Genomic DNA, 13586 nt, shown 5'->3' on the forward strand with positions numbered 1-13586 from the left:
ATTTTGCTTCCGATTGGCTTACCCTGTTATTCTGCCATTATAAGAAACACAAATGTGCATACTGTTCAGGGACATTTCAAGAATGTTTTAAATTGTAAAGTGTATGCGAGCGTGTTTCTGGAAAGTTTATACCAGGATGTTACAGAATAAATATTCTATACTTACTTATTTGAAGTAAACCTCCTTGTTATCTTACTAGAATAACCACAAAAAGTAACTTCCTTTGCCAAAGGTTCTGTTATATATTTTTCTTATATTTTTTCCGTTTACTTTTTATGAAATGATTAAGTCTAATTTTGCTACAAGGTGATGCATCTTCTCACATAGACCATCTTTGCCTCGGCAGGTCATGTGACGGTAAAAAACAAGGTCCATGAGACGTCATTACGCACGGAGCTATAGAGTGTAAAATGGATTTGAGACGGAATGACAGCCGGCTGTCTGGAAACAAACTAAATTAATTTGGTAAACCGCGAGTGGTTGGAGCTCAGGTCAGTTACTTTTCACATTAACAGCAATGTTTTTTTTGTTTACCCCGCGGAAGAGCGGACTGTCATGTTAATTTACGTCAACGTTATACTTTGGCTGAAGTTTCACCGGGCGTCCACGTTGACAACTTGTTTACAATGGTGCCCATTCATAGCTCTGCAGGCAGCGTTGGCAGTTCCTGGACTGAGTTAGCGGTATATAGTTAGTCAGACTGTGTTGGACGGACATTGTCGTAAGTAACCTAAAACTGTGAATTTATAAAGAGGATGTCGGATGCGTTTCAATAGCCCGTAGACACGACCCTGGTAATCCCATTGTGACTAACGCAACGTCGCACGTAACTTCTAACACTGTAATCCTGTTAACGCTATCATTTTGAGAATGCTTTAGCGTTAAGTTAAGCTTGCAGCGAGGGAAATAGTAACGTTAAGTCGTGTACAAGTGCTATGATGTATGACATTAAAACAAGACTAACGGTACGTAGGCTGTAGCTAAACACTTCGGTAAAGTTAGACAGAAATTGGCAGATTCGCGGTTCAATAAATCATAAGCGAAACGTGTTACTTAAACAATAGGCAGCTCTATCTAACCGTAGGAAGGTAGACAACAAGCTACAACCCGGTTTTCATCCGAAAGAACCGTCTACTTATGTCGATGAATACAATGCATCCCTATGAGCGTCATGCTTTCAGCCGAGCGTCTAGGGACCGTCTGCAAAGTGCAAAACCGAAAGTGGATACGAAGATAAAATTCAACATCTTCACTGTTATTGAGCCTAGCTCTTCCAAAATCACTCCACACATCTATGGCCTCCCTCTGAACATACTACACCGACTATTTTTTTACAATATGCCTCAGCCTATTTTTTATGAATTTGTATTGCCAAAAATTCAATACCGTCAATGTTATTGAGTCTAGCTCTTCCAAAATCACTCCACATATCTAGGGCCTCCTTACCAACATACTACACCTTCTTATGTTGGGAAAGCAGGCTCAGATTATTTTTAAATATTTTTTATTGGGGATAACATCCAATAGCTTCACTGTTACTGAGCCTAGTGCTTCCAAATTTACTCCACACATCTGGGGCCTCCCAAACAACATACTACACCTATGTTGGTAAAGCAGGCTCAGTCTATTTTTTTTATATTGTAGAAAAATGCAATAGCTTAACTGTTAGTGTGCCTAGTGCTTCCAAATGTACTCCACACATCTGGGGCCTCCTTACCAACATACTACACCTTCTTATGTTGGGAAAGCAGGCTCAGATTATTTTTAAATATTTTTTATTGGGGATAACATCCAATAGCTTCACTGTTACTGAGCCTAGTGCTTCCAAATTTACTCCACACATCTGGGGCCTCCCAAACAACATACTACACCTATGTTGGTAAAGCAGGCTCAGTCTATTTTTTTATATTGTAGAAAAATGCAATAGCTTAACTGTTAGTGTGCCTAGTGCTTCCAAATGTACTCCACACATCTGGGGCCTCCTTACCAACATACTACACCTTCTTATGTTGGGAAAGCAGGCTCAGATTATTTTTAAATATTTTTTATTGGGGATAACATCCAATAGCTTCACTGTTATTGAGCCTAGTGCTTCCAAAATTTTACTCCCCACATCTGGGGCCCCTCCCCAAACAACATACTACACCTATGTTGGTAAAGCAGGCTCAGTCTATTTTTTATATTGTAGAAAAATGCAATAGCTTAACTGTTAGTGTGCCTAGTGCTTCCAATGTACTCCACACATCTGGGGGCCTTCTTACCAACATACTACACCTTCTTATGTTGAGAAAGCAGGCTCAGATTATTTTAAATATTTTTATTGGGGATAACATCCAATAGCTTACTGTTGCTGAGGCCTAGTGCTTGCAAATTACTCACACATCTGGGGCCCCTCCCAAACAACATACTACACCTATGTTGGTAAAGCAGGCTCAGTCTATTTTTTATATTGTAGAAAAATGCAATAGCTTAACTGTTAGTGTGCCTAGTGCTTCCAAATGTACTCCACACATCTGGGGCCTCCTTACCAACATACTACACCTTCTTATGTTGGGAAAGCAGGCTCAGATTATTTTTAAATATTTTTTATATATATTTTATATTTATTTTTTCAGAGGGAGGCCCTAGATATGTGGAGTGATTTTGGAAGAGCTAGACTCAATAACATTGACGGTATTGAATTTTTGGCAATACAAATTCATAAAAAATAGGCTGAGGCATATTGTAAAAAAATAGTCGGTGTAGTATGTTCAGAGGGAGGCCATAGATGTGTGGAGTGATTTTGGAAGAGCTAGGCTCAATAACATTGACGGTATTGAATTTAGGCAGAGCCTGCATTCCCAACATAAGAAGGTGTAGTATGTTGGTAAGGAGGCCCCAGATGTGTGGAGTACATTTGGAAGCACTAGGCACACTAACAGTTAAGCTATTGCATTTTTCTAAAATATAAAAAAATAGACTGAGCCTGCTTTACCAACATAGGTGTAGTATGTTGTTTGGGAGGCCCCAGATGTGTGGAGTAAATTTCGAAGCACTAGACTCAGTAACAGTGAAGCTATTGGATGTTATCCCCAATAAAAAATATTTAAAAATAATCTGAGCCTGCTTTCCCAACATAAGAAGGTGTAGTATGTTGGTAAGGAGGCCCTAGATATGTGGAGTGATTTTGGAAGAGCTAGACTCAATAACATTGACGGTATTGAATTTTTGGCAATACAAATTCATAAAAAATAGGCTGAGGCATATTGTAAAAAAATAGTCGGTGTAGTATGTTCAGAGGGAGGCCATAGATGTGTGGAGTGATTTTGGAAGAGCTAGGCTCAATAACAGTGAAGATGTTGAATTTTATCTTCGTATCCACTTTCGGTTTTGCACTTTGCAGACGGTCCCTAGACGCTCGGCTGAAAGCATGACGCTCATAGGGATGCATTGTATTCATCGACATAAGTAGACGGTTCTTTCGGATGAAAACCGGGTTGTAGCTTGTTGTCTACCTTCCTACGGTTAGATAGAGCTGCCTATTGTTTAAGTAACACGTTTCGCTTATGATTTATTGAACCGCGAACCCGCGAATCTGCCAATTTCTGTCTAACTTTACCGAAGTGCTGTAAACTCGCCGTTGTGTATGACTCACAGGCCTACTGTACATTCTCAGTACCAGTAAAGTTAAGCACGTTCTGGAAATTTGCTATAGGTGAAAGTTGTCTAGCTTCAAATATGATCAACTGGGTCATTCTTTCTCCAGCATTTTAGTTACTTTAAGTTTTAAATCGTTTCCACAAGTGCTTGGCATTTTTTTCCACACTGTAGCTATAGTGTTTAAACGGCAGTAAACGAGACCTGTAACAAAAACTTACTTTTCAATCCAACTAGACTTTTAGATTTTTGACCTCCTAAAGTGACCAAATGCAAGATACAGCATGCATTTGCTTATACAAAAAACCAAACCAAAGAAACCAAAATAAGTATGATAAATTATAGAGGTGTTGAAATTAATCAAATAATCGATGCATCGAATCATGGACATGGAGGATTCTACATCAATAATCGGCAGGCTCATAATCGATTATTTCTGTTTACAATTTAATGTAGGCCTAACAACATTTCTGTTTACATATTCTGTTATGTTTTGCACATTCAGGAAGTGCCATGTTCTCAGTGCTGTATAGTTTTATGTATCCAATTTATTCAGTATTAGAGCACTGCAGAATGTTTTGTTTTTGAAGCTTGAAAAGCTATGAATTAAATATCCTACATGGCTTTAATAGAAAAATGTATTTGACGCATCGTGATGCATCGAGATATCGAATTGAATCGCTGACATGATAATTGTAATCGAATTGGGAGATCAGTGAAGATTCACACCTAAGAAATTAAGATGAAAAGATATGCTAAATTCACTAAAGATCCAGTCACTAAGCAGCTTAAGCCTGTTTACATAATGACCTGAATTGGTCAAGGCCAAAGAATTTCTAATATAGGAAGAAGTTCCACTCCCTCGTTACTTCAGGCTTCTGAACTGGATTTCAGTTCCACCAGAGTTCCATATAGGGGGCGCTCACAGGCCAGTGCAGAATGAATGGGGCTCTATGGAGCTATACCCCTCAAAATCCACTTTTCTCAGGATATAATTTTTTGTCTAGTAATTTGAATGTTGCATTCGAAAGGGGAGGCTAAGAAAATACACACTGCTGGGTGTTAGATTTTTTTAAAGTCGTCTTTTTTTTCTAAAAAGCCTTTTAAAATGTCAGTGACGTCATACACATATACGGCCAGAGATACTGCTTTACCGCAAGCTCTGAGTCGCTTCCTTTGTGTACCGACAGCATCGACAACACAGCTAACAGGTAAGGCTCTCCCTGTCAGTACACATGCTAGAAAGAGGTTTGCTGATGTTTTAAAGACCACTCCGAAATATTCACTCTGACATTCTGGCTCAGCTTCGGATGCCGTCAAGCGGGATCTCCGATCGTAATCAGTCCTTCACTGACCAATCAGCATTCATTAGCAGAATGCTAGCGTGTTATGGGCAACAACGATTCACCCTGTAAGAAATCAAAAGGACATAAGTACTCGTTCATTCAACTTTCGACCTATAACCCATGTTGAACTTGCAAAAACTACAATCAAATCTGAGGTTTCTCAACGACAATCGGGCGAAAGAGACACATTTAGCCGTCTAGCTCCATAGAGTCCCATTCATTTTGCACTGGACCGCGATCACCCCCAGTGGAACTCTGGTGGAAGTGCAACCAAATTCGGTACAATGGGGCTGAATAGGGAGTGGAACGGCTTTCCGGAAACCGGCTTTGTCAAGGCTATATAGAGAGAACAACAACATATCATATTAAATGGTTGTTATGGCCAGTTTCATTAGCTTCCTGCTTACTTTGTCCTCACTCTGGTAGATAGCAGTACTGGTGATTGTCAGTAAGGTGTTTTTTATTTATTTTTTGGTCTGAGGGTCACTAGAAGGATGAGCTCAATCGTATGAAAAAGCAGTGGTGTCATATCTGTGTTGTGATGGAACATCAAGAGGAGTCAATCTTTTTGGCCTCAGCAAAATGTCAGAAACATGCAGTCAGGCCTACCCCAGTGACATGTAATAGCACTTCTCCTCCCCCTCACTTTACACTGCTTCTGAAGTGTCATACATCGTTGTTATTGTTGTTGTTATTGGGGCTGCACTATATATATATATATATATATATATATATATATTTATTATTATTATTATTATTTTATTTTATTGTCATTGCGATATCAACTGACGCAATATATCCATCGCGAAAGGCTGCGACATATCGCAGAAACACTCAGAGATTTTTTTTGTTTGTTGAAAGAAAATATCAGTAGCAAACTGCAATCTAAAATGTAACTGTCATTCTTCTTTAAAGTTTAATGTGTTCAATTAAAGAATGTAATGGTAATGATTTCCTTTTATGTGTTTTGAAAGGCAGAACGGAGTACACTTGAATATCTGTGTATTTATCGCACGTAATATTGTAATCGCAATATTCAACATAATCGCATATTGCATATTTTCCTCATATCGTGCAGCCCTAGTTGTTATTGGTGTGAGGTGCAAATGTTAAAATACACACCACAGTATAGATGAGTTGTGAAATATTTTTGTTGAAGTCCATAATTGTTTGCAGGTTGTAATCAGCTGTTTTGAGATAAAGTTGTTTGGACTATTTGGCTAAACTGAACTCTTTTTCTTTACATCCCCACAGATAAGGGCTCTATAATGAATCATGGCGATGACTGCTGTACAACAGCAGAAGATGGAGCTCAGAGCGACCAGCAGCAGCCTCTCATTCTGGAAAGAGTGGAGGAAGAAACGGCCAAAAGCTGGCAATCCGTTGTGTCACAATGTCTGAACAAACACTGCTTGTGCACCCCAAAAAAAGCTAAATCCAAATTATTGGGCTTCGTCCCGATTCTGAAATGGCTGCCACGCTACCAGCTCAGGGAATGGCTGCTGGGCGATGCCATGTCAGGACTGATTGTCGGAATCCTGTTGGTCCCTCAGTCCATAGCCTACTCCTTGTTGGCCAGTCAGGATCCCATATATGGTCTTTATACTTCTTTCTTCTCATCCATCATATATGCCCTCTTAGGCACTTCTAGACACATCTCAGTGGGGATTTTTGGGGTGCTCTGCCTGCTTGTAGGTCAGGTTGTGGATAGAGAATTAGCTTTGGCAGGATACCTCACAGAAAGTGCCATCCTCAATAGTAACAATAGCACCGTCTTGCTGGCTGGCCAGGGGAATGGCAATGTTGGGGTGGGATGTGACAGAAGCTGCTATGCAATCACAGTGGGAGCTACAGTTACCTTCACTGCTGGAGTTTACCAGGTAAGTGAGCAGGGGCGATCTCATGCACTGGATAGAAAGACAGTATCACATGGCTGGCATCTATTCATTGTATTGGAAATGCTTAAAGATGCCCTGCCATACAAAACCATTTTACTTGCATTTTTTTGAAATACGTTAGGTCCGTATGTGTTTGTGTTATGTTGTGAATGTGAAAATGAACTGCTACCTCATTTGTCAGCTCTAGCCACTGAAAAGACATAAGCAGAGAAATCAGGCCAGTTACAAAAGCTGGTCAGTCTGACATCGTGTTGCCTGAGCTCATTACTATTCATTAGCTCGCCCACTTGGGCTGGGTAAAGGATTCTGACAGCCAGGCTCTCATTGGCTAGCTGTTAGCCAATCAGATTCAAACAGCTTAGCTTGTTGAATATTAATGAGATCTGGCAGAAATCGAGAGGAGTCTTCCTGCAGGCTTTCTATACCATGCTAGAATGGCTTGAAACAAGGTAACAAAGGCATTTTTTTTCACAAAAAATGTTACAGAGTCCATGGTAGAACTTGGAACTTAATTAGAAATTACCACAAAGTAATGAAATACGTGTGGCAGGGCACCTTTACAGACCATAATATCTTTTGCAAATATTTCTTTAGATGTCAATTTCTTGCCTGTAGTTTGGAACCAGCCCACTTACTCCCGCTTATCTCTTTCTCTCAGGTGCTAATGGGCATTTTCCAGGTAGGCTTTGTCTCAGTCTACCTGTCCGACTCCCTTCTCAGTGGCTTCGCTACAGGAGCCTCCCTGACCATTCTCACGTCCCAGTTCAAGTACCTTCTGGGCCTGAAGATCCCCAGGCCTCAGGGCTGGTTCACCCTTTTTAAGACCTGGTACAGCCTGCTCACCAACCTGAGCAACACCAACATTTGTGACCTGGTGACCAGTATGGTGTGTTTGCTGATACTGATACCTACCAAAGAGCTCAACAATCGATTCAAAGCCAAGCTGAAGGTAAACAGAAAAGGTGTAGATTAGTTTATTTCAGAACCAAGATTATAATCGGAGGTTCCTGTTACATTTGTTCTCCAGTCACAACTATATACAGTATAGTGACCGGAGAACGGTAATTTAAATTTGAAGTGGAACTGGTTCAGTGAGAGAGCACTAAACGACCTGGTTCATTCTTTTCTACTTTTGAAATGTCTATTTGTGTCCATGTTAGCAGGGTGGTACGGTGGTGTGGTTTTGTCACTCCATCACTTTTGTTCAGTGTGAAATATATTGTTATACTTATTTAGCAACAGGTGAAATGTTGGGTTGAGTCCCATTAGGAAAATACGGTTATTGTTAGTTACATGCCTTGAGGTAGTTACGTTCCAGTACATCCTTGAAACTGCTTATGTTTAGGTTAAGATTAGAGATGTCCAGGGTTAGGTAAATGGGTAAGAATCGGCCCATGACTGCGATGGGCTCTATTTAAAAAAAAAATAATAATAATAATAATAATAATAATAAAAAAAAATAAGCCTCAGCTATACTTTTAAGGTCAATGCTAACATAAGCATGCTATTGGTAGTAGTATAATGGACAAGACAGTTGAGCTAAAGCAAGAACTGAGCGTTGAATTGAGGCTGAGAAATGACAGTTAAGGCATAAAAAAGTGTAGCGAAAAGTGACAAAGTTCAGCTTAACCCTTGTGTTGACTTCTGGTCACATTGACCCCTTTTTAAATTTTTGTTTTGTATCAGAAAATATGGGATGTAGAAATAAGCGCTAAAAATGTAACGATTCAAAATGTTGGAAAAAGCAAAAACACGGGAAGACAACACAAGGGTTGAACAAATTAGGCTATGTCTGAGCCCAAGATGTCCTAAAAAGGCAACCATACACAGGAAAAACTCTTTTGACATATCCAGCATTATCTTTCCCCAACACCCTCAGACTTAACTTTACATTTGTCACCCCACTAGTTGTAAGAATGTTATAAATAACAAAATGGCTCTCAAATTTGAATCCATCCAAGAATTGTGTCTTTTTTTCTTTTCCTTACCCAGGCTCCCATTCCCTTCGAGCTCTTTGTGGTGGTAATTGCGACAGTGGCTTCTCACTTTGGCCGCTTCAACAGCGACTACGGGTCGGGCGTGGCTGGTGACATCCCCACTGGCTTCCTCCCTCCCCAGCTGCCGATGTGGTCTCTGATCCCCAACATTGCCGTAGACGCCTTCTCCATTGCCATTGTGGGGTTCGCCATCACCGTCTCACTGTCTGAGATGTTTGCCAAGAAGCACGGCTACACAGTGGACGCCAACCAGGAGTTGTACGCCATTGGCTTCTGCAACATCCTTCCATCGTTCTTCCGCTGCTTCACCACCAGCGCCGCGCTGACTAAGACCCTCGTCAAGGAGTCAACAGGGTGCCAGACTCAGATATCTGGGCTGGTCAGCGCCCTTGTTCTGCTGCTGGTGCTGCTGGTTATCGCACCGCTCTTCTATTCCCTTCAAAAGTAAGCATACCACATAATTAGTTAGTTGTGATTGCCGGAATGACAACCTGCATGCTCTTATTAACAGAATGATGAACTAAAATCAGCTTCAAGTTTGAATGGCAAAAGATTAAAGGCAATTTAAAAATCTTAAAGTGATGGTTCGGAGTAATTTCACCCTAGGCTACTTTGCACCTTGACCTCGAGCCAAACAACCCCCCATAAGCTTTTTTCCCTTGTTATAACGTTGGTCGAGTTGGTAGAGCGTTATCACCTGGTTAGCTTAGTGCAGGCGCTAATGGATCCACGTTTGTATCTCCTAAAGTACCCCACTAATAATGCCCGGAATGATAAACAAACATAGTAGTACAAATGTCTACAGTAGTACAAATAGTTTCTTACTTATAAAACGAGGCATTACAAAGTTTGTAACTACACCAGAAGTATATTTAAATAACACTTGCCTGATGGATACTCCTCTTGGCTGCTACCGCGCAAGATCACGCATAGAGCACAACATCTATTGCCGGAAAAGACTACTGGAGAAGAAGATCCAAGAAGCAAGTGAGCAGCAGAAGCAGCTACTGCAGCATGAGACAATAGGACAAGATGCCACACAGTTGTGTATAAATCCTGGCTGCGGTTTAAAAGCAATAGATGTTGTGCTCTGTGCGTGATCTCGCTTATTAGTGGGGTAGTTTAGGAGATACAAACGTGGATCCATTAGCGCCTGCACTAAGCTAACCAGCTGATAACGCTAACTCGACCAACGTTATAACAAGAGGAAAAAAGCTTCTGGGGGGTTGTTTGCCTCGAGGTCAAGGTGCAAAGCAGCCTAGGGTGAAATTACTCCGAACCATCAATTCAAAGCTAACAGAAGTCAAATGCTGTGTGTCAATTTTAAGTTTTCATATTGCAAATGTAAAGTGACGACTTGCAACTTCATGTGTTTTTAAACACCTTATAGCTTTCACTCTCCGGAGAACTGACTAATTGCTTTCCCCCATGAATACCACTGAGCGACGCTCCTGACCTTTGCCCTTTCCCGTTTGTTGTCTCGTTCTCTTCTCCTGACCAGATGTGTGTTAGCCGCCATCATCCTGGTTAACCTTCGCGGAGCTTTACGAAAGTTTACCGACATTCCCAGCATGTGGCGCGTCAACCGCGTAGATACCTCCATCTGGCTGATCACGATGGCAACCTCAGCGCTGGTCAACACAGAGCTGGGTCTGCTCGTGGGGGTTTTGGTGTCAGCCCTGTGCGTCCTGGGCCGAACCCAGCGAGCCCAGGTACTGGAGCTTGGCCGGGCGACCACCAGGGAGCATTATGAGGACCTGTCGTCTTACCGCGGCCTTCGGACACATCCCGGAGTGGCTGTTTTTCGATACGAGGCTCCAATCTACTACGCCAACCAGAGCTTGTTCAAAAAATCTCTCTACAGGTGCGTCGGACTTGATCCTGTGAAGGAGAAAACTCGGCTTATGAAGTTCAAGAGGAAAAACAAACAGCAGGGAGAGGTTGCACGAGTCCCAAATATGAAATCAGGGGGTACGGAGGGTGCAGGAAAAGAGGATGGGTTTGAAGCTGGTGCGACTGTAACCTCAGTACTCTGCAATAAATCTTCCCGTAGCTTACGCAGCTTGGTGATCGACTGCAGCGCCATCTTGTTTCTAGATACTGCTGGAGTGAATGCTCTGAAAGAGGTCCTCAAAGATTATGAAGAACTTGGGATCAAGGTTGTCCTGGCCCGGTGTAATATCTCAGTACTGGATGCACTGGAAAGAGGGGGATACTACCCAATCAAAAAAGGATGGGATGGAGGAGAAAACAAAATCATGTTCTTCACCATCGCAGACGCCGTCCACTACGTCCAAAGCCTCTCAGCTAACGGAGATTATGACAGCAAATGCTGAAAAAGATCTTTCTATCCCATCATCTGTGTTTATGCAGTTGTCAATCTCACATAATCTAAAAGATCAAGTGCCTTGAAATACTACTAAGGTGGGTCAGTTTTTTTTTTTTTTTTTAATACCTGCACCCACCTGACCTGTTATGAGAGCCAGTCTGCACTGCCAGGCCTGCTCAAATACGCTTTAATCAACCAACCAAAGTGCAAAACGCCAACCTTATGCATAATACTAGAACAATTTCCTAGTAAGCTTGCCTGAACCTGCCGGACCATCTATGCTACATAATTGCGGCAGACAATTCTTTATTTAATTCTGTTTTCAGTAGTTACATACTCAAAGTATTTTTAAATCTTTCTCATAGAAATGTAAGTACATAGTACTAGTAGTAATCAGTCCCTCAGGTCTTTTTTTGAGATTGTTGTGGCCCAAAATGCCTGATTTTTTTTTGTATAGTTCTTTCAAAATAAAAACAAAGCTTGTTTTGGGGAGAATAAAATTACTCTGGGCTAAGTTTTCCTAGTAGCCTTACCAAAAAGGTTGGATGCTGCAAATGTTGGTATAATATGAAAATGGCGGGTGAATTTAAGACAAAAAATAATAATTTATTGTATGAATCAAATTTGAACATATGTGTCAGTGACTTGTTGATCTTTACATTGTTAGTTAATTTCCTATCCTGGGCTGGGACACACATTCATACGGTTTGATAAAGCACTTACTGGACTTTAACTTATCATTGCACTTACAATAACGAGCGTAGCTGTCCTCAATTTAGGTCATCCTGTACGTCTCATCTCCTGCATCCACCATGTGTGTTTCTGTGTGTGTGCGCGTCAGTCGCGGGGGGAACTGAGCAGCAGCCCCGCCCGCAGCAGAGAGCCGTCGAGGTTGAAACAGCAGCAGCGTTCAGCGACTTTAGAGTGAAAAAACTTTGTTGATGTTAGAATGTATACAGGTTGGCAGGGCGGTCTGAATGTTTTGCACGGTCTTTCGCTGTACGTTTTTGTTGGTAAATGTGAGCTGTTCGAGTCACACACGTCCCACTCCCGCTTGGTCAGTGGCTCTCAGAGTTAGCCTCAGAGTCACATGCTAGCGCAAAGTCTGGCACGTGGGTCTGCTGGGATTGGTTGAAGTCACAGGAAACTCCCGATACTGGTCAAATTTACAGAAAAGTTGCGGCGATTGGTAAAAATTGCGAGTCGCACCAAATTCACGGTGATAGGATGAATTTGCGTGAATTGTTGCGATCGCGACATCGCTAATTCCTGGAGGGACTGGGTAATACTTGAAAACCTCACAATGGCTACATCTATACCTCACTTTGTGCAAAAAAAAATTACACACCAATACTACATACACCATTGACCCTTGGTTTATAAATCTACTGTATAACACAGTACATTTTTAATAATCATGTGTCATAGTTTTTAATTCCGCTACAGCAAGGACCATAGTTTTTAAAATTATACCCTGTTCATACATTGGAACGGGGAAAACACGTGGGAATTAGAGTGTAATAGTATGATTTCTCGGGGCAGATCATGTCTGTTGTAGATTGGGACATATGTGTGATAGGATACAAGTGTGTGATTGAGAAATGCTGTTATAAGGGAACTATCAGAACCCAAGTTCTGGTTTAGTTTCTGGCTTCATAAGTAATCATTTGAAAGGTCTTCCTCTTTAATTCATGTATACAGTTTGACAACATAAATCACCACATGCTATCCTCATGAATGTACTGTAACTAACAGTAGTCCATTATGCATATATATATATATATATATATATATATATATATATATATATATATATATATATATATATATATATATATATATATATATATATATATATATATATATATAATTTTTTTTCTCATACCAGTGATAGCCAAAGGAGAGGTTTTTTTGTACCGTGGAAAAGACTTGTCATGTTAACAAAGCCATAAAGCAGCTGTCTATTTCCCATTTTGCTGCCTTTAAGTATCCAAAACTGCAGTGCATTTAGTTATGCCTATACCGTGCCTACATTGTACAAAAATAAATATATATACTGTGAATGTTTTAATATCAGGTCCTTTGACTATGAATGCCAGTCACCTTTTACTGTTAAAACTGGAAACTTAAGGATTTATTTTTCTTCCAGAGACCACCGTTCGCTCATGATTCACAATTGTCCTATTAACATAACTTTTTAAAGGTTTTGCGGATTATTACATAAAAACAAAAAGTCTTGATATTTTTAATGGAGGACTTTATTTTGCATCAAATCTCCTCAGCTCTGGTGCGTTTTTATAACCTGGCAGGCCTATACTGAACAGGACACTTTGATATAGTACTTTATGTTTGTCTACAATCCATGTTTGCTGAGAGTGAC

At 40.7% G+C, this 13586-nt stretch overlaps 1 protein-coding gene across 2 annotated transcripts; it reads left to right on the forward strand.

Annotated features, from left to right (window-relative positions):
* Nucleotides 1-401: 401 nt before the first annotated feature.
* Nucleotides 402-11840, forward strand: slc26a2 (solute carrier family 26 member 2). Of its 2 annotated transcripts, none has more exons than XM_039814291.1 (5): nucleotides 402-491; nucleotides 6237-6862; nucleotides 7539-7829; nucleotides 8873-9321; nucleotides 10379-11840. In XM_039814291.1, exons 2-5 carry the CDS (start codon nucleotides 6251-6253, stop codon nucleotides 11211-11213), a joined length of 2187 nt encoding a protein of 728 aa, XP_039670225.1. In that variant the 5' UTR covers nucleotides 402-491; nucleotides 6237-6250; the 3' UTR covers nucleotides 11214-11840. The 2 variants fall into 2 exon arrangements, with proteins under 2 accessions (XP_039670225.1, XP_039670226.1); XM_039814292.1 differs by lacking the exon at nucleotides 402-491 and adding an exon at nucleotides 527-721.
* Nucleotides 11841-13586: the final 1746 nt, after the last annotated feature.

This window comes from Perca fluviatilis, chromosome 10 (assembly GCF_010015445.1).
Source record: "Perca fluviatilis chromosome 10, GENO_Pfluv_1.0, whole genome shotgun sequence".
NCBI lineage: Eukaryota > Metazoa > Chordata > Actinopteri > Perciformes > Percidae > Perca > Perca fluviatilis.

Coding starts and splice junctions, on each gene's coding strand:
- slc26a2 (XM_039814291.1), top strand. CDS start 6,251: ATGAATCATGGCGATGACTGCTGTACAACAGCAGAAGATGGAGCTCAG. Junction 6,863..7,538: donor TCACTGCTGGAGTTTACCAG/GTAAGTGAGCAG, acceptor TCTTTCTCTCAG/GTGCTAATGGGCATTTTCCA. Junction 7,830..8,872: donor GATTCAAAGCCAAGCTGAAG/GTAAACAGAAAA, acceptor TTCCTTACCCAG/GCTCCCATTCCCTTCGAGCT.